This window comes from Castor canadensis, chromosome 8, assembly GCF_047511655.1.
Source record: "Castor canadensis chromosome 8, mCasCan1.hap1v2, whole genome shotgun sequence".
In the NCBI taxonomy this organism is placed as follows: Eukaryota; Metazoa; Chordata; class Mammalia; order Rodentia; family Castoridae; genus Castor; species Castor canadensis.
This window is the reverse complement of record NC_133393.1, coordinates 123,654,380-123,673,899: the sequence shown is the minus strand read 5'-3', so window position 1 is coordinate 123,673,899 and position 19,520 is coordinate 123,654,380. Positions and strand designations below refer to the sequence as shown.

At 33.2% G+C, this 19,520-nt stretch overlaps 1 protein-coding gene across 4 annotated transcripts in view; it reads right to left on the bottom strand.

Annotated features, from left to right (window-relative positions):
• Lrriq1 (leucine rich repeats and IQ motif containing 1) overlaps positions 1 to 19,520 on the bottom strand; it is a 193,847-nt gene that overhangs the window by 117,263 nt on the left and 57,064 nt on the right. For all 4 annotated transcript variants that reach the window (XM_074084065.1, XM_074084064.1, XM_074084067.1 and 1 more), the window contains 3 exons: positions 8,636 to 8,815; positions 6,016 to 6,465; positions 2,796 to 2,997 (listed from right to left, as the gene is read on the bottom strand). In XM_074084065.1, coding sequence (XP_073940166.1) covers positions 2,796 to 2,997; positions 6,016 to 6,465; positions 8,636 to 8,815 — 832 coding nt within the window. The remainder of the gene's footprint in view (positions 1 to 2,795; positions 2,998 to 6,015; positions 6,466 to 8,635; positions 8,816 to 19,520) is intronic.

Genomic DNA, 19,520 nt, shown 5'->3' with positions numbered 1-19,520 from the left:
TCTTAAATTGGGCTAAGGTAAGCACTATAACAGAAAAATCCAAAAATATCTACAACCCCAAATAATAATTTATTTCTTGATCACAAAAATACTGAGAGGATAAACAAATCAATGGGACAGCACTTTAACATGATGTGACTCAGGTATCTGGGCTTTGCAGACTCTTCAGTCTCAAAAATGCCCAGGGACTGTGCACATTTCAGCCAATCAGAAAAGGAAAATAATGCTGGAGTGTATGTAGGAGATTTTATGGGGCAGATACAGAAGCAGTGCACATACTTTCCACTGCATTCTACTGACTAAGAAAGAAGGCTGCAATAAGCTGCAAGAAAATCTGGGAAATCTATTCAGCCTGAATTCCAGAAGGAAAAAAAAGAATGTGAACTTTGTTAAGCAGAAAGAAGTCTACAACATATCTTTTTTGAAATTTTCATTTTGAACTTTCTAAAGGTGAGGCTTTTTCTGCCATATCCTGCTTTATTCCCGATGCTTAAGCTGTTGAGAATTTATACTTTAAGATGAGTAGGTGAAGAAACTAGATGATCATATGCAGCAGAAGAGAAAATGAAGTTGAATTCAATGAGTTGATGAACATGACATCCAAAAGCTGTGCCCTAAGTTATACAAAGAAAGGCCGGATTGTGCTACCTTTTATTACAGTCACAAGCAGCTCAACCAAAGGATATTCATAGCAATGCTGCCGAGTAGATAGGTTCATAGGGTAATGAACTTTTTTTGTTTTGGTATTTTTGCAGGACTGGGGTTTGAACTCAGGGCCTCTTGCTTACTAAGCAGGCTCTCTACTACTTGAGCCACTCTGCCACTCATTGAGGGGAATGAAGCTGAAGTTGCATAGACATTTACTATCAAACGCTGAAAAGTGCATTGCTCATCCAATAGTGAGAGCTGGAATCATGAAATCTATACTACTTATGAACAGAATAAATACTTTGAGAGAGTAACTGAGGTTTCTTTCTTTTTCTCAGAGTTGTCTTGAATCAGTACCCTCCCTTCAATACTACCACTATCAAGCAGCAGTAAAAGCTCTGTCTACACACGTTTTCAGGAGGAGTACAGTGCAAAGAAGCTAAGTAAATTAAAATACTGCCTATTTCATTAGTAACATAATAAAGTGATTCTCTTTAAAAAGTATGGCCTTCATAGAAAGGTAGAAACCAGAGGAAAAAATATGATTTCCTTCTTTGCTTAATTTTCAGGTTATTCTTCCAGGTGTTTATGCTCAATGTCTTAGAAGCATCTGTAACTCCTCCCTTTCATGCACCTCATCCATCCTCAAACACTATTATTATTATTATTGTTGTTGTTGTTGTTGGCAGTTCTGAGGTTTGAGCTCAGAGCCCCATGATTGTTTGGCAAGTGCTCTACTATTAGAGGCATGCTTTCAGCCCTTTGCATTAGCTTGGTTTTTAAAGACAATTTTCTCAGACAATGAACCTATCTCCTCCTCCTGTGCAGCCTAAGCACTAACATTATCAGCCTTTACTTTAAAAAAAAATGTATATATACCTTTATGGTAAATAATTATATAGTCTGAAATATGACATTCTTACTATCTGCACTGCTCACATCCCAGACTATGCCCCCATTATTTCTCTCAGGATACCGCAATAGTCTCCTCACTGACCATTTCTGCTACCACTCCTGCCCTTTTGCAATATATTTGCAACATAAAGGACATTTCACAGTGTCAGTCCACTTTTACAAATTCTCCAGTGTCTTCCCAAATGATCAGGAGCAAACATCAAAGTCTTAAACAATGACCTATGACTTAAAAGTCCTATATATCTCCACTTTATCATTCTCTAGTCACTCTGACTTCTTGATGGTCCTTAAACACTGTGAGTACGGTACCAGGTCATGATCTTTAGATCTCATTCTACTTTGCTTACAGCGTTTCTTCCCCAGATATCTCTTAGCTTAATCTCTCACTCCAATGTCAAGTTTTGTGGTCTTCCGTACCTCTTCTAACTACATTATAAACTTCCCCTTTTCATTCCATGCTGATTTATATTTGTCCTTCATTCCTATCATTAACTAACAATTATTAATTGTACATTCTAACATAATGTAAGCTAGTTAGACTTTTATGGTAAATATTTGTGAATGAAAGAGGAAAATGTTAACTTTTCTTTTAGTTACTATCTTCCAAATGAGACACAGTACTGTGAATTTGTGTAGCCATTATTTTATGTATTTATTTAGCTTATGTTTGACTCTTCCATCAAGATGCAATTTCCATAAGAAATTTGTCAGTTTTGTTTTCAGTTTTATTCCTAAGTCTAACACAGTACCTGACAAGTCTAACAGAAGTAAGAGTGAATAAATAAAAATCAGAATGCAATCCAAATAAAATTCATTTTAAAATCTAATCTAAGTGAGACTGTCAAGTCTGCATTTTGTGCTTTCTGAATTTTTTAATTGAATAGTATTCTAAGAACTTCAACAATTATTTTGGTAGATTTTTAAGCATATTTCTAGGAATGACTATCAGGTTAGGCCAAATAAGACTTGGCTAGTCAAAAATGGTTCAGCTTGATAAACTGTCATGAAAACACTATTTCAGATTTAAAGAGTATTTCTTCAGTCAATATGCTAAGCAGAACCATCTCCAACCTATCGCTAAACGGCAGCCTGCATGTTCATATGAGCATGAAACAAATCCATGTAATTGTAAATTACCGAGATGGGAGTTCATTTTTATGCAGAACAACCTAGTGAAAGATGACTTAGACAGCTTTTGCGACTAACCATGTTACTAAAAGATTGAAATTAACCTGAATAATAACAGCAGCCTTCTCCCTCTGTTCTTGAATAGTCATAATAATTCCTCTTTTCTCTTTCTTTAAAATAGTCTGATTATTCATGAAGGAATCTGGCTGGGGTTCTGTTGCAGCAGTGTGTGTCTTTGTAGAGAAATTAATTTTTCTGCGCACTGCATAACCACGCCAATGTGACTGGATTACCACAGCTGCCATACTATGAAGAGGAGAAAGAAAACAGTTTTAATATTCATGAATACACAGTTATACACAAGAAATCATCAGGAGCTAATTTTGAATATGAATCACATAAAATTTAAAAATATTTAAAAATACCTCTTCTTTTGTTTAAGTATAGAAGTAAAAATAATATAGAAACAATCAAATCTGAAAGAGAGAATAGGTCAATGGTTTAGAGAAGGATCAGAGTACAATGGAATTTTCTTTCTTTTATGAGGGAGTCTTTACGGAGAATTTTTATTTATGATTCTGAGGAGAAAGAGGCAGAGGGAAGTGATGATGCAGAAGAGAGGGGACAAATACAGAAACCAATGCTTATTTGGCAAAGAAGGGAGAGATCCTTTTCATTGTAAGAAAACAACCTTGAAGAGGAAGAGTAAATGGCCTTCCTCACCATAAAAGAAATGAGTCTATGAGATCATCACTAGCTTCTCTTTCCTTCTGCCTACTGGCAAATTGTTAAATCACATATAATAAACCCAGCAGGAAACTTGCATCCCGGCTCTTGGCTATTTTCCAATGTAGGGACTGAATTGGTCAAGGCTTATGTATCCATATCCTCCTAGGCTGCACAATAACAAAATTTGAATAAATACGTACATTGATTATGAATGGGTTCACAGTGTATTTAATCATTTGATTCTTCCTAATTGGAATCTTTTTCCAACATGGATTATTGCAGGAATGTTATCAAGGTATAGAGAATAGTCAAAGTGCTAACTATTATGTTTTAATTTCTCTTCAAATTCCCAAGTTTGGCTTAAAAGGCATTAGAAGCATGGGAGTCCATTCACCAATGTCTCCTTGCAAGAGTAAGTAATTTTATAATTGCCAAACCCAATGAAAATTTCCCTTTCCTTATGCTACTCACTTTAAGACAAAGAGAATTTAGGCAACAGACTCTCTCAGATACGACCATCCATTTCCCCATGTATTTGTGTAAAGTTAAAAAAGAATGATACAATAATTTTCTGTTCCTGTTCTGTTTTATTATTGAGACTACTATCATCATCATTGCTGATTTACCTACTTCCAGTAGAAGCCTTTGATCAATCTCAATATGGATACGAAATTGAAGTTAGTGACTGAAACATCAGACAAATTATTTGTACTCCTAATACTTGGAACAAATATTCCCATCTCAGCTAACCATTTCCTACTCCCAAGATTAAAAGAACTTTTAAATATTTGCTGTGGATTTAATTCACATTTGTCATGAATTCATTTATTTATTCATTATTTAAACAAAAATAAACTAGGAGAATTCAAAACACTGTAATAAGTGCTTTGGGTGATATGGAAAAGAATCAGACAACCTATGTTAATGGATAATTAGAAAAGAATGAAAGGCTTATAGGAAGTATGCTGAACCTAAGATAATATTTTATATTTCTCTACAGATACATATAAGTTGTACTGGCTGTAATTACGAATTTCTTGTAAAGTTATTCACTGCGTGAATACCTCAACCTAACATTTTCAATATTTCCCAAGAAAAAACAAAACAAGAGGTAGATGAAGGGTATTTTCCTCAGTGACTTACATATGAATTGCCTTGTACTACAATGCAAGCAGGTAAAGAAGTTGACTTTGGGATTTCCTGAGCAGGAGGTACTCTCCATGTTGAAAAACAACTCTGTTCTACATCACCATCACTGAGAGTAAATCTTCCTGAATCACTGAGTGGCAAGGTTCAGCAGTTGGGTATACATCTTTTGTTTGTTTCTTTTTGTTATTCAATAGCGCTTTAGCATATCTATACTTTAAGCTCTTTATCCTTTACCTATTATTATCATCATTTGGTTATTTTATATATCATTAATAAAAATGTTCTCCCAAGTGTTGTTCATATAAAATTCCAATTGGCAACTTCCACAGGGTTTGGAGCAAAAGCACCCATGAAATTAAATAGTAAAATAAAAGCCAGATGAAAGTGGCTCATGGTTATAATCCTAGCTAGTCAGGAGGCAGGGATCAGGAGGATCATGGTTCAAGGCCAACCAGGGCAAATAATTTGTGAGACCCTATCTCAAAAATACCCAACACAAGAAAGGACTGGCACAGTGGCTCAAGTGGTAGAATCCCTGCCTAGCTAGTGTGAGGCCCTGAGTTCAAACCCTAGCATCACCAACAAAATTAAAATAAAACCCAGGAAATAGTAAAGCCACTTTTAATAACTTAAAATTTTTACATTGGAAAATAAATGTCCCTTTAACAGTCAAAATACTTATCATAGCTACCAGAAATCATTGTTTACACTGACAACTGAAAAAAGTAAGGCTGGGAAAAACAAGGCTAGCTACACTGCCCTCCTTGGTAGCAGTCACTATAGAAAAAGTTGAACAGAACAATTTTTCTTTTTGGATTGACACTGAGACTAAAGGAAAAAATAACAAGAAGCTTAGAGGAGAGAATGGAAAACAGTCATTGCTACTTCAATAAACAAAGCCAGGAATTAGCTTTCTGAAAGCGTTTAACAGGTGCAAGGGGTTTATGTGATTAATCACAGAGAATACTGCCTTGTCTCATAGAGCTAGTATGCTAAAAAAGTTATGGCCACATATTCAAATTCTTGCACACATGCATCTTAAATGTTTACTAGATCAATGAGCAAATATTTAGCATATGCAAATGTATATTTTAAAAGTGAAATAACATTATTTAGAACATTTTTTAGAATGTTTATTTTATTTCTTATGAAAAATTCTTTTAATTACTTAGAAATTTTAAAGCAGAAAGATATTTCACACTTACTCATTTTAAATTAAATAATATTAAATTAATCCAAAACTGACCAAAACTTAACCAAATTATTCTTCCCTGTGATTAGTAATTTGTGCACATCACAAAAATATAGTTAATGTAATTAATATGGAACATTATATTGATTTAAATTACCAAGTTATTATTTGGTTCCATTGACTAAAATAACATCTATCAAAAATAACAAATATAACATGCACCTATAAAAAGACAAATGACTTATAGATCTTACATTTTTTCATTCTGTTCAGTATTTTGGTGATTACTCAGCAAACAATTTGCCATCATGGTTTCCATGAGTGGGATCCTTTTGGTGGAAATACTGCTTGTCTTGCTGTCTTCTCTCTTCTGGCCTCCAATTCTTTCCTGATTTCTTCCTTCCAGATCTTCACATATACAGGAATAGCTTAATGCAGAGTGACTAGAGTCAAAGTCCACCAATGTCTCAACTATATCTGGTACATCTGCCTTATGTTCACTTGCACAAGAGTGGGGGACTCCATTTTGCAGTGTCCTGGCACTGTCTGGAGGGGACAAATGATTTTGCTCAGCTTCAGATTCATCTCTCTTGGTGACATTTACAGCCCAGTGTTCATGTGCATACCGGAATTCCTTACTAAGTGTCATCAATTTGTTAAAGTAATGGCAGAGATTTTCTGAAGCATCCAAAGTGAATATGTCCCTGAACAAATACATAATGAGAACATTTAATAACAAGAATTAATCCACAAATATTAAAATGTATATATTTTGAAAATAAATGTTCTATGACTAAAAGAACCATTAATACTAACTATAAAATTCATTATAAGTTATTTCTCATTATTATATAAAATTGATCTCATTTTAAACAAAATTTGAAAATATTTGTACACTTAATTTAAATGTCAGTCCAGACAAAAATGTCTGGCAGTTTTAGAACCATTTTTATTCAAGGTATTTTTGGTACAAATAAGTGAAAAAAATTTCAATCTTTCACTATAAATAAACACAAGAAATCATGGTTGCCTAAATTTGGAGAAGTTATTTATGAAATAAAACTACTCTCCACATTGACTCTTGCCACAGAAAATATTTGCATTGGACATTTAAATAAAAATCTGACATTATGGGAAAATTCTTATTCCCATTTATCTCTGGAAAAATAATCCATTGCAAAGAATAATTCAGATATTTTAAAGGATAAATGATTAAGTTTCTGTTGAATAATTGCTGTGTTTCAATCTTTTGGATTTTAATAACTATGTAATTAATCAAACTTTCATGTTTGCTAGATTTGAAACTCCCACTTCTAAAGTTAAGGACTTTGCACTTGCATGAGCTTTATTCTTGGATACATTTACCTAATTTTATTTCAATTTTTTAAAAATTTTAGTGTTACTTATTTCAGGGCTCAGGGATATGGTTCAATAGTAGAGCATTTGCCTAGCATGCATGAGACTCTGATTTTGCTTCCCAGCAGTAGGAAATTTTATTTTTTAATATATTCTGGCTATGTTTAATATATGTTCACAAGCTGGCTTGATTTTCTGAAGTAATGCAGTATATGAAATATAATGATATTTAAGCACAGAAAACAAAATGAAAGCTATAGTTATTTCTTAAAATGTAGAGACAATTAGACTCTTCTTATATTCCTAATGTATTTAGACATTAGCCTAAGTTCAACCAATATATTTTTTAATATTTTTGCATTTTATTAATTGTGAGTTAATAATGCAGAAAAGATTCATTTCAAACACTGAGATATCAACGTTTGTGGTTAGCTGTTTAATTCACCAGTATTTATGAATTAAGCATGTAAAATGTAGTCTATTTTTCATTTTCAATGCTGAAATGAAACTTAGCTTGTAATGACAATTAATAATCTAAACTTCAAATTTGATGTTAAAATCTAAATTTCAAGACAAGGAATGTGAAGTCTCACATATTTAAAAGTCTACATTGCTACACATATATAAGGAAATTAGTTTATATTTGCATAAATATGAATATAAATAATCTTTTATTAATAATTTATTAAACATAACCACTAGTTCAATAACAAATGAAATTATTTTTATAGATGCAAAATTTGTTTTTAATATGAATCAACTAGATTCAAAGATGTTTAAATAAAAAATTAAATTATATAGGCTAAAGATGTATGATAGTATAGGAAGCAATAATTTAAGCATATAATTTAGCAATTAAGTTTAGACATTAGGGAACATTTTATTTTTCCAGTTACAATGAAGTCATCATTAAGTGACAAACATGAAATCATTTGCCTTTTTATTTGCATTTTCTTGAGCAATGCACATTTAAATATTCAGTTATAAAAGTATCAATTAGAATTCATTCGTCATAAGACATTCAAAATTGAAGGTGGAGAAAAGAAGTTCTCTTTCTTCTGTATTTGATTAAGACAACTCTCAGCTTCTGTCTCTGAAAACAGGCAAGCCTTGACTGTTTTTTGTACTTGTGGTCCCATAGTATCTTAATATATAGACACAGTACATGTGTAATATGATACATTCGCATCTAATATGTATATGCAACACTTGCCTTATTCCATTGTAACTAGTTACTTATCCAATTTTCATTTATGCTAATTTATGAGTACTTTGAAGATAAACAACTTTGGCCAGAGTTCTTGTTGGGTAAATTTATGGCTGAGTATTTGATAATTATGTGAAAAATACACAAGAATAAAACACATGATGCCAGAAAAAATAAAAAGTAACATATTTCCCCCAAACACACTATTTTTAGCAAAAACATGACTGCCATAATTAGAATATTTTAAATCATGTCTATGCATATATAACTTTTTATTTTAAAATACCATAAAAATAAGGTAATAATGGTACCCTTTTCCAGTCTTGTAGTTTGCATTTAGTAAAGTGAATTCTTGAATCTGGTGCTGACAAAGAACCAGGAAACAGCCTGATTCTAGGTGATGGTGTTCCTTAGTGTGGATTTCTGAACCAGGGGGTAGAATATCACCATTGAGGACTCTTAGTGAAGGCAACATTTTAAGTAGGGAACACCTATTAGAAGCAGAGAAAAAGTTAATAAACTTGATAAGTAGAGGTTTTGCTTGAAAGTAACCAAACATTTATCACAGAAATAAATACAGAATGTATGTCTCAGAATATGTAATTGATTTTTCAGAGAAAATGATAGCTAAGTGTGTTTAAACATTTGTGGTATCCTATCGTGTACAAAGTAAATTGAGTTCCTGACATACACTGAATAATTTTCTTCCAAAATGGAACTGGGAACCAAACTTTAAAATCCAAAATTTAGAATTTGGAATGTATTTGGGTGATAATAATACGGTAATGCAGGTTCATTGATTGGAACTAGTGTACCACGCTATTGAGGATGTCATTAGTGGGGTAAGCTGTGCATGTGTGGGGACTATAGATGTGAGACTTTCTGTGCTTTCTATTCATTTTTGGTATTATAACCTATAACTGCTTAACAATAAATTTTATGAATTATAAAAGAGGAACTAATAATCTGTAAATAATAGAGATGACAAGGTGAGATTACTAAAATGCTTAAGGATTAAGAGGGAAAATGCTAGGAAAAACCCTAATATCAACCACTTCTTGTATCTGAGGCCTTTACAAAAAAATCCATTTATACAAATTTTATTTTTATGAAACACGTAGTTCACAAAGACAAAGAAATGTCTGGGGCCAACTTAAATCGTAAAAGCATACCTGTGAATAGTTTTAATCTTACTAGTCTTGGAACTAAATAAGAGATAATTACAAAAGATGGATAAATATATCTCCTTCAATGAAAGCAAGAAAAAAGAACACCTGAGTTCCTTATCTAGTGAGGATAATTGTTACTTCCCAAAATGTCCTTCATCTCCTTCCCAGAAAAAAATCACTTTTTACTTTAACAGTATTTAAATAGGGAAAGCAGTTAGATTTGGTTCTTAAGGTAATGAGTAGATGTTTTACAATTTTAAGAAACAGTTAAAAAGCTTTTTGCTTTGTTAATAAAGAGTGCAAGCAAGTTAAGAAAATTTTTAACCCATTTAATAGACTTGGAGCTACTAAGGTTTGCCAAATCATAATCTATCACACTTACTACAAGGAGATAAATAAAGGAGATAAATAAATGATATTTACTGAGTTTCTGGTTCCATTCATTTTAAGAAAAAGCCCAAAAGAATGTTATATTAAGAAATTTGCTATTCAGCTATTAAATATATGTTAATATATGCTATATTAAATATAAAACAGAATTATTGACTGAACTCTGAGGAAATCAAGGAAAGGTTACTCTTTGAAGTTCAAGGTGCCAATAGCCAAAATATAATGGATTCCTCCCTACCAAATTTGTTATTGCATTACTAAGTCTCTAATCAAATTACCCGGTCAATTTTTCTTTAAGACATGACTGTAACATCAAAATGACTTACTTAGTTGTAATTACAAAATGTCAGGCATGAAATAAAGATGTTTATGAGATGTGATAATAAAGAGTAAGAAACTAAGAATGTATCTGTGTTTATCCAGCATAAAAGAAAATATATCTAGAGTCTATCACAGGAAGTGGTTCTTCAGATTCAACTTCCTAAATTGTGGATGAGCAAATACTTTCAGCAACTTGATGGAAACAGCCTTTGATAATAACCAACACTTTATTCTGATTCTTTGGGTACCAAGCAAATTTCTCTCTGATGCCTGGGCCTCCAGAGTGGACCTCACTAGTAGAAGGAATAAAGTGTGCCTATGACATGCTCTGGTTGTTGAAAAAAGATGTACCTTATAAGGAAAAGCAATAAAAGTTTTTCCTACTGTAATTTGTATCACTTAATACAGCAGATTTATTTCTTCTCTAGAGTATAATAACTTCTTGTTAAACAATAATAGTAAACCATTGAACTATAAAACTGTTCACTCAGGAAGTGATCCTTAACTTAGAACAGTGGGGCAGAGGAGGTAACACCTGTGAAACCCTTCTGAGTAGCCGTCTTTTGGGTTCCATTTTGGCTGTGTAAGGAGATAGCAACAAAAGAAAGACAACACAGAGTCTGTAATCATGACAGCACATAGTCTAAAATATTGGCTTTTTATGTTAGTCACTCACTAAATATCTTGAGACAGGAATTTAAGGCTAGATTCCTATTTGTATCTCCTACACTGCAGGCAGTGTTTCTGGTATGATCAATCTTGAATTGCTGCATCAGTAGTAAATGAGAAGCTTTTCAAAATGCAGGGTGTTTAGTTACACAAAGACTTCTTCTGGTGGTTTGGGGGAATCTGCTTTGTAAAAATAATTGCTTTTCTTGTGCATCTTAATGTATAAAATCATGCATAAGCAAGAAACTAAATTGTCATATTATGCTGAAATTGAACATGAACCTTAAAAACAATTCCAAACTTTAAAACAATTGAAAATTATTTTAAGATTTCAAAATAATTAGCTGCAAACTTATAGCATGCCCTATAGATTTAGAATTTGTTAAATAAAATTAGAGATCATGTTGGCCTGGAATAGTGATTTGCTCACTAATTAACACTACCATTGGTTTTACATAAATAGTATGCAAGTTGCTTGGACTAATATTCCTGGGAACAGTGAATTTGGTAAATGTATATTACAAACACATAGAAAATAAAACAGTTTTCTAGTCAGAAATAACTTATGACAAAATAAGCCATTTTAACGAACTAATTTAATCTAAGTACAAGAATTTGGTTTTTTATCAATTAATGGACAAGTAAATATATTTGTCCTACTGTACCAACTGTACACAACTTCAGCCCCCTGCAAACCCCTCCATACAGACACCCTCCACTACAACAGCAGAAATATATCCAAACACACACAAGGGCCACAAAACCTAGCATCCCCTATGTCATTTCCCCACCCACCCCTTTTCCCACCCCCCCTTTTTAGTGCCACCTTTACCAATTCCACAAAATCTATAACTAGTCTGATAACCATTACCCCCCCCATACTCAGACTTTTTATAGGTATTACCATCAAGGGGTTCTCTATATAATATGTAAACAACTGTCTGGCATTGAACCTGTGAATTTGTTATTTCTAAATTATACCTCCAGACCAGGGACAGAAAGAGCACATCAACCTAGCTAATAACCAAGTCAGTCACAACACAAAAATTAAATCAGGGAAAGAAATCAGGCAACCAAATCCACTAACTAGCCTACCAAAAGCATAGCTGCACAGCACCAAGTGGAGAGATGGCAAGAAGAAGGGATGGAAAGCACTCTCCTCAAAAAAATAATTCAATACAGGATTCAGTGGGAAATGAAGAAAATGGATATCCAGTTCCTGACCTCAACAAAACAATGATAAATGTCACAAAGGAGCCCACTGACACCCACATAAAAACCCTCAAAGAGGAACTCTTGGAAGAAATCTCTGAGAAATTCATGGAGAAGATATTAGACATGGTTAACAAGAATGTACAAGATGCAACTCAAGAAATTTCAAGACAACAAAAATAAAGAACATGAGAAGACACAGAAACAACTAAATGAACTCAAAGAGGACTTCAAACAAAGGACACTATAAAAAGAGAGATATATGAATTAAGGAGGACAACACAAATTATAAAACCTCAGAAAAATCAAATAGAAATCCTGGAAATAAAAAGTCTCTTTAGTCAAAGAAAAAAACAGAGTGCAAGGTCACTCCAGCAGACTAGAACAAGTAGAAGATAGAATCTCAGAGCTCAAAGATAAAATAAAAATTAAAGAAAAAACAGAAGAAATCTTAGTCAAATAACTCAAGAGCTGTGTGAAAAGAATATGTAAGAATTCAGCGACTCCATCAAAAGACCAAACCTGAAATCATGGGCATTGAAGAAGGAGAAGAGGTAAAAACCAAAGGGATACATAACATATTCAATAAAATGATAACAGAAAATTTCCCAAATGTCTAGAAAGTTTTGCCCATTCAGATGCAGGAAGCCTCCAGGACACCAAACAGATTTGATCAAAATAGAACGTCCTTAAGGTATATTATCATTAAACCAACAAGCACAGAGAACAGAGAAAGAATATTGAAGGCTATAAGGGAGAAAAAAACAACACAAAAAGGTAAACCCATCAAAATAACAGAAGATTTCTCAACGGAAAACTTAAAAGCAAGAAGGGCATGGAGTGAGGTATTTCAGGCACTGAATGAAAATAACTTCAACCCTAGGATACTCTACCCAGCAAAATAATCATTCAAAATTGACAGAGCAGTAAAAATCTTCCCAATAAACAGAAACTAAAACAGTCTATGAACACCAAACTATAACTACAGAAGATTCTACAAGGAATTCTGCACATAGAAGATGAAAGCAAACAAAACCATGAGAGGATGGGAAGCATCAAACCACAGGAGAAGAAAAGACAAGTAATCAGAGAGCAGCATTGATCTGAATACACACAACCAAATCCTTAAGCAACAAAAACAACTAAATGGCAGGAATCACCACATACCTATCAATATTAACACTGAATGTCAATGGACTCAACTCCCCTATCAAAAGACATCATTTGGCAAACAGGATTAAAAAGGAAGATCCAGCAATCTATTGTTTATAAGAGACCCATCTTGTTGACAGAAATAAACACTGGCTTATGGTGAAAGGCTGGAAGAAGATATACCAAGCCAGTGGCCACTGAAAACAGGCAGGATTAGCAATATTTATATGAGACAAAGTAGACTTCAAACTTACATTGGTCAAACTAGATAAAGAAAGACACTTCATACTAATAAAAGGGGAACTATGTCAAAAAGAAATAACAATTATCAACCTACATGCACCCAATGTAAGTGCACCCAATATCATCAAACATACGCTAAAGGACTTGAAACCACATATAGACACCAACACAGTGGTAGTGGGAGACTTTAATACCACTCTAACGCCAATAGATAGATAGGTCATCCAAACAAAAAAGTCAACAAAGAAATCCTAGAACTAAATGATATCATAAATCAAATGGACCTAATGGATGTCTATAGAATATTCCACCCAACAACACAATATACATTCTTCACAGCAGCTCATGGAACTTTCTCCAAAATAGATCATATCTTAGGGCACAAAGCAAGTTTCAGTAAACATAAGAAAGTAGAAATAACTCCCTGCATTCTATCTGATCACAATTCATTAAAACTAGAACTCAAGAACAAAAACAACAGCAGAAAACATGCAAATAATTTGAGGCAGAACACCACATTGCTCAATGTTCAATGGGTCGTTGATGAAATAAAAGAGGAAATGAAAAGGTTCCTGGAAGTTAATAAAAATGAAAACACGACCTACCAGAACCTATGGGACACAGCAAAGGCAGTCCTAAAAGGACAGTTTATAGCCATCAGTGCATATATTAAAAGGACAGAAAGATCTCAAATAAACACCCTAATGCTACATTTCAAACTCCTAGAAAAACAAGAACAAGCAAAAACCAAAAGAAGCAGCAGAAAAAGAAGAATAAAAATAAGGGCCAAAATTAATGAAATAGAGAACCTCCCCGAAAAAATAACAAAGAATCAACGAAACAAACAGCTGGATCTTTGAAAAAATAAACAAGATCAACAAGCCCCTGGCAAATCTAACTAAAATGAGGAGGGAAGAGACTCAAATTAGTAAAATCAGAAATGAAAAAGGGGAGATAACAACAAACACCAAGGAAATCCAGAGAATCACAGAGACTACTTTGAGAACTTATATTCCAAGAAACTGGAAAATCTTGAAGAAATGGACAAATTTCTAGATACTTATGACCAACCAAACTGAACCAAGAGAATATTAACCACCTAAAAAGATCTATAACATGCAATGCAATTGAAGCAGCAATAGAGTCTCCCAAAAAAGTCCAGAACCAAATGGATTCTCAGCTGAATTCTATCAGACCTTTGAAGAAGAACTAATACCAACAGTCCTTAAACTTTACCACGATATAGAAAAGGAAGGAACACTGCCCAACTCATTCTATGATGCCAGTATTACATTCATCCCAAAACCAGACAAGGACACATCCAAAAAGGAGAACTACAGGCCAATCTCCTTGATGAACATTAATGCAAAAATCCTCAATATAATAATGGCAAACCAAATCCAACAACATATCAGAAAGATCATTCAACATGGCCAAGTTGGCTTCATCCCAGGGATGCAGGGATGGTTCAACACATGGAAATCAATAAATGTAATACAGCACATTAATAGAACCAAAGACAAAAACCCCACAATCATCTCAGTAGATGCAGAGAAAGCCTTTGATAATGTTCAATATTACATCATGATAAAAGCTTTAAGAAAACTAGGAATAGAAGGAATGTACTTCAACATTATAAAGGATATATATGACAAACCTATAGCCATTTCCCCTAAACTCAGAAAAAAGACAAGGGTGCCCACTCTTCTCCCCATTCCTATTCAACTTAGTCCTGGAATTCCTAGCTAAAGACATAAGACAAAAGGAACAAATAAAAGGAATACAAATAGGTAAAGAAATACTCAAAATATCCCTATTTGCAGACAACATGATCCTATACCTCAAAGACCCAAAAATATCTATCCAAACACATCTAGACAACATAAACAGCTTTAGCAATGCATCAGGATGCAAAATCAACTTACAAAAATCAGTACCCTTTCTATACACCAACAATGAACAAATTGAGAAAGAATATAGGAAAATAATTCCATTTATAATAGCCTCAAAAAAAATCAAATATCTAGGAGTAAACTTACTGAAAGATGTAAATGATCTCTATAAGGAGAACTACAAACTACTGAGGATAGAGATTGAGGAAGACTACAGAAGGTGGAGAGATCTTCTGTGCTCTTGGATTGGTAGAATCAACATAGTAAAAATGGCTATACTACCAAAATCAATCTACATGTTAAACACAATTCCCATCAAAATCCCAATGACATTCATCACAGAGATTGAAATATTTACCCTAAATTTCACTTGGAAACACAAAAGACTGCAAATAGCCAAGGCAACACTGAGCCAAAAGAGCAATGCTGGAGGTATCACAATACCTGACTTCAAACTATACTACTGAGCCATAGGAATAAAAACAGCATAATACTGGCATAAAAATAGATATGAAGACCGTAGAACAGAATAGAGGTCCAAGATATTAATCCACAGAGCTATGTCTAATTTGTTTTTGACAAAGTGCCAAAAGCATAAGATGGAGAAAAGATAGCTTTTTCAATGCATGTTGCTGGGAAAATGGTTATCTGCCTGCAGAAAACTAAACTAGATCCCTGCCTATCACCCTGTACTAGTATCAACTCAAAGTTGATTAAGGACCTTAATATCAGACCTGAAACTCTGAAGTTAGTACAGGAAAGAACAGGGAATACTCTGGAAGCAATAGGTATAGGCAAGGACTTCCTCAGTAGAACTCCAGCAGCCCAGCAACTAAGAGAAAGGATGGACAAATGGGAGTACATGGAATCAAAAAGCTTCTGTACAACAAAACAAATAGTCTTTAAATTGAAGAGACTACCCAAAGAGTGGGAAAAAATATTTGCTAGTTATACATCAGACAAAGGATTGAATATATAGGAAGTGCAAAAAATTAAACTGCCCCTAAATCAATGAACCAATAAAGAAGTGGGCAACTGAACCAAACAGAACTTTTTCAAAGGAAGAAATCCAAATGGCCAAGAAACACATGAAAAAATGCTCACCATCATTAGCCATATAGGAAATGCAAATTAAAACTACACTAAGATTCCTGTTAGAATGAATCAAGAATACCACCAACAACAAATGTTGGCAAGGATGCAGGGGAAAAAGGAACACTTGTACTTTGCTGGTGGAAATGTAAGCTAGTACAACCACTTTGGAAAACAACATGGATGCTCCTTAAAAAACTAAACATAGATCTGCCATACTATCCAGCAATACCACTCCTAGGAATATAGCCTTACGGATATGACTCAGGTTATTACAAATGCCCCTGCACACCCACGTTTATTTCAGCACTATTTATAATAACCAAGCTGTGGAAACAGCAAGATGCTCCACTACCAATGAATGGATCAAGAAAAAGTGGTATTTATACACAACGGAATTTTATTCAGCCACAAAGAAGAATGAAATTTTGTCATACGCAAGTAAATGCATGGAACTGGAGAATATCATCTCATGTTCTCCCTCATATGCAGATTATAGACCTAAAAAATGCAGTAATATTATGGAACATGTGTCACACACTAAGGGGAGAACTCACATGGGAGGAATAGGGAAAGGGAAAGAAACCTAAAACTTGAATGTGGTTGATGTGTTCACTATAGAGGATCAAATATAGTAATCTTAAACTGGCAGAGGCCACTATGGGAAGGGGAGCATGAAGTGGTGAAGAAGTCTAGTAGAGATGAACCAATCTGGGTTGTGATACACATGTACATGGGAGCAATGCTAGGAATCTCTCTGTATAGCTATTTTTATCCCAAACTAGCAAAAATGATATGTCTTTCTCATTATTTCCTATGCTTTCTCTTCAATAAAATTGAGAACAAGAGGGCAGGATGGGTTCTGCCCCAAAGTAGGAGTTGAGGGATGGGGAGGTGAGGGGTGACACAAATAGTGTATACACACATAAGTAAATGTAAAAACAATACAAGAAAAAAAATTAAATTATTTTAAAATTTCAAAATAATTAGCTTATTATTTAACATGCATATAGATTTGGAATTTGTTATATAAAATTAGAGATCATGTTGGCCTGGAATGGTGATTTGCTCACTACTTAACACTGCCATTGATTTTACATATAGTATGAAAGTTTCTTGGACTAATATTCCTGGAGCAGTGAATTTGGTATATTACAAACACATAGAAAAAACAGTTTTCTATTCAGAAATAACTTACGAAAAAATAAGCCATTTTAACCAAGTAATCTAATCTAAATACAAGAATTTTTTTTATCAGATTAATGGACAAATAAATATATTTGTCTTCAAGCATATGTCACTTGAAAAAAATAAGCATTTATGCTCTGCTTAATGAAAAGGAAGTAAGTTTAGGGGTAATATGACACATTAGGTTCCTTTCTAGTAATTGTAAATGGCACTAAATTGTAGCCATTCATATGGAAGCTGACACCAGATCAGTAGGGGATGAAACTATCATTTTTATCATCAAATACTATATTTTTGGCATGACTACTGATATAGATATCATTAATTAATATATATTAGTTATAGAGAACAATGCTAATAAATGGGGCATCAATAGGGCTTGCATTTTTACATTAGGAATATTTTGATGCAACATTCATTACCTTTACACATATAAATTCCCAACCAGTTAATTTCAGCCAGAAAAGTTTGAAATTCTTTTGGATGTAAAAACTTGCTTGTATCTTCAAGAATGTAACAATATGTTGGCATGATATAATTTATATGATCAACATTCATATTTGATTTGCTGCTTATTTTAAGCATTTCTTTTTAAACACTTCTCAAACAACTGTCTTTAGGACTGCATAAGATAGCAGGGTATGGACTGGTTTTAAGTTAAAAATGCAGTTTTCTACAGAATTATGATGGATATATTAGAACTAATTGTAAGAAGTTGATTAACGTTGGAAATGAAGTATAAGAATTCTGTGAGATCTCAAGATTGGTTTTTCCAGCTGCGTTCCTAATAGTCAAGGACAGAATCAATATTTCATTTAGTGAAAACTTCCTGGTGAATATTCTGCCACTTAAGAAGCCCGATTAATCATTAGTGAATGAAGCAAATTCCCAGAAGAGATTTCAAACTGAGTCTGAGGATTATGCTTTAAAAAGAGATTTTAGTACATCAGTTTTGTCAGTGTTATCACTGGCTAGACATGAAAGTAAGAAGCCAATGGGGAAAATCTATAACTAATCCCTTGGTTATTATCAAGGGGTTATACAAAGTTCATTGAAAAAAGCTGCTTAAAGTTTGAGATTGTCCTTTCATTAACAAATCCATATTTTATAGATTTCTAGATTTTTAAACCTTTTAAGTTAATGTATCTCTTCTTAAACATAATTAAATGTATAATAGAACAACTGATCAAACTGAAAATAGGTATGATTTTCAAGTTGGGGTTGCTCTAGCCATTTGCACATATGAATTGTAATAGCTAAATAATTGTACATAAATAATAGCATAAAAAGTATTAATTTCCTTTCATTATTGATTGTCATGTTAATTTTTTTTTCTTTATTTTGCAATATTGGTGTTTGAATTCAAGACTTCACACTTGATAGGTAAGAGGCAGTCTCTCTACCCCTTAAGCCACACCTCCACCCCAAATATTTTCTTTTAAATTATAAAATGTATACACTTAAGGACAGTAGGTTTAAATATTTACATTTATAAAATTCTAATCAATTCATGCAATATATTTTGCCACAGCCACATCTTATGCAATTAAATAAGTTTATGCTCCATTAAAAACAAAAAAATTAAAAAATATTTGAAGTATCAGGTTTGTTTCTAGTTGTGACTGGTGATATGCCAGTTATTGAATGAAAAGTTACATCTTTTCAACAAAAGAATTCATTAGAAAAAACTGACAAAATTCATTTAAGAGAAAATAGATCCAAAAAGGAGGAGAGCTCAGTTATTGCTATCTTTTCAAAGTAGGCCATATGTTATTAAACAGTTTCTAATTCAAGGATTAGTAAAATAAACATTGTATATTTAACGTTTCTATCTTTGGCAAACACTATAATTTAGATTTTTAGAAATA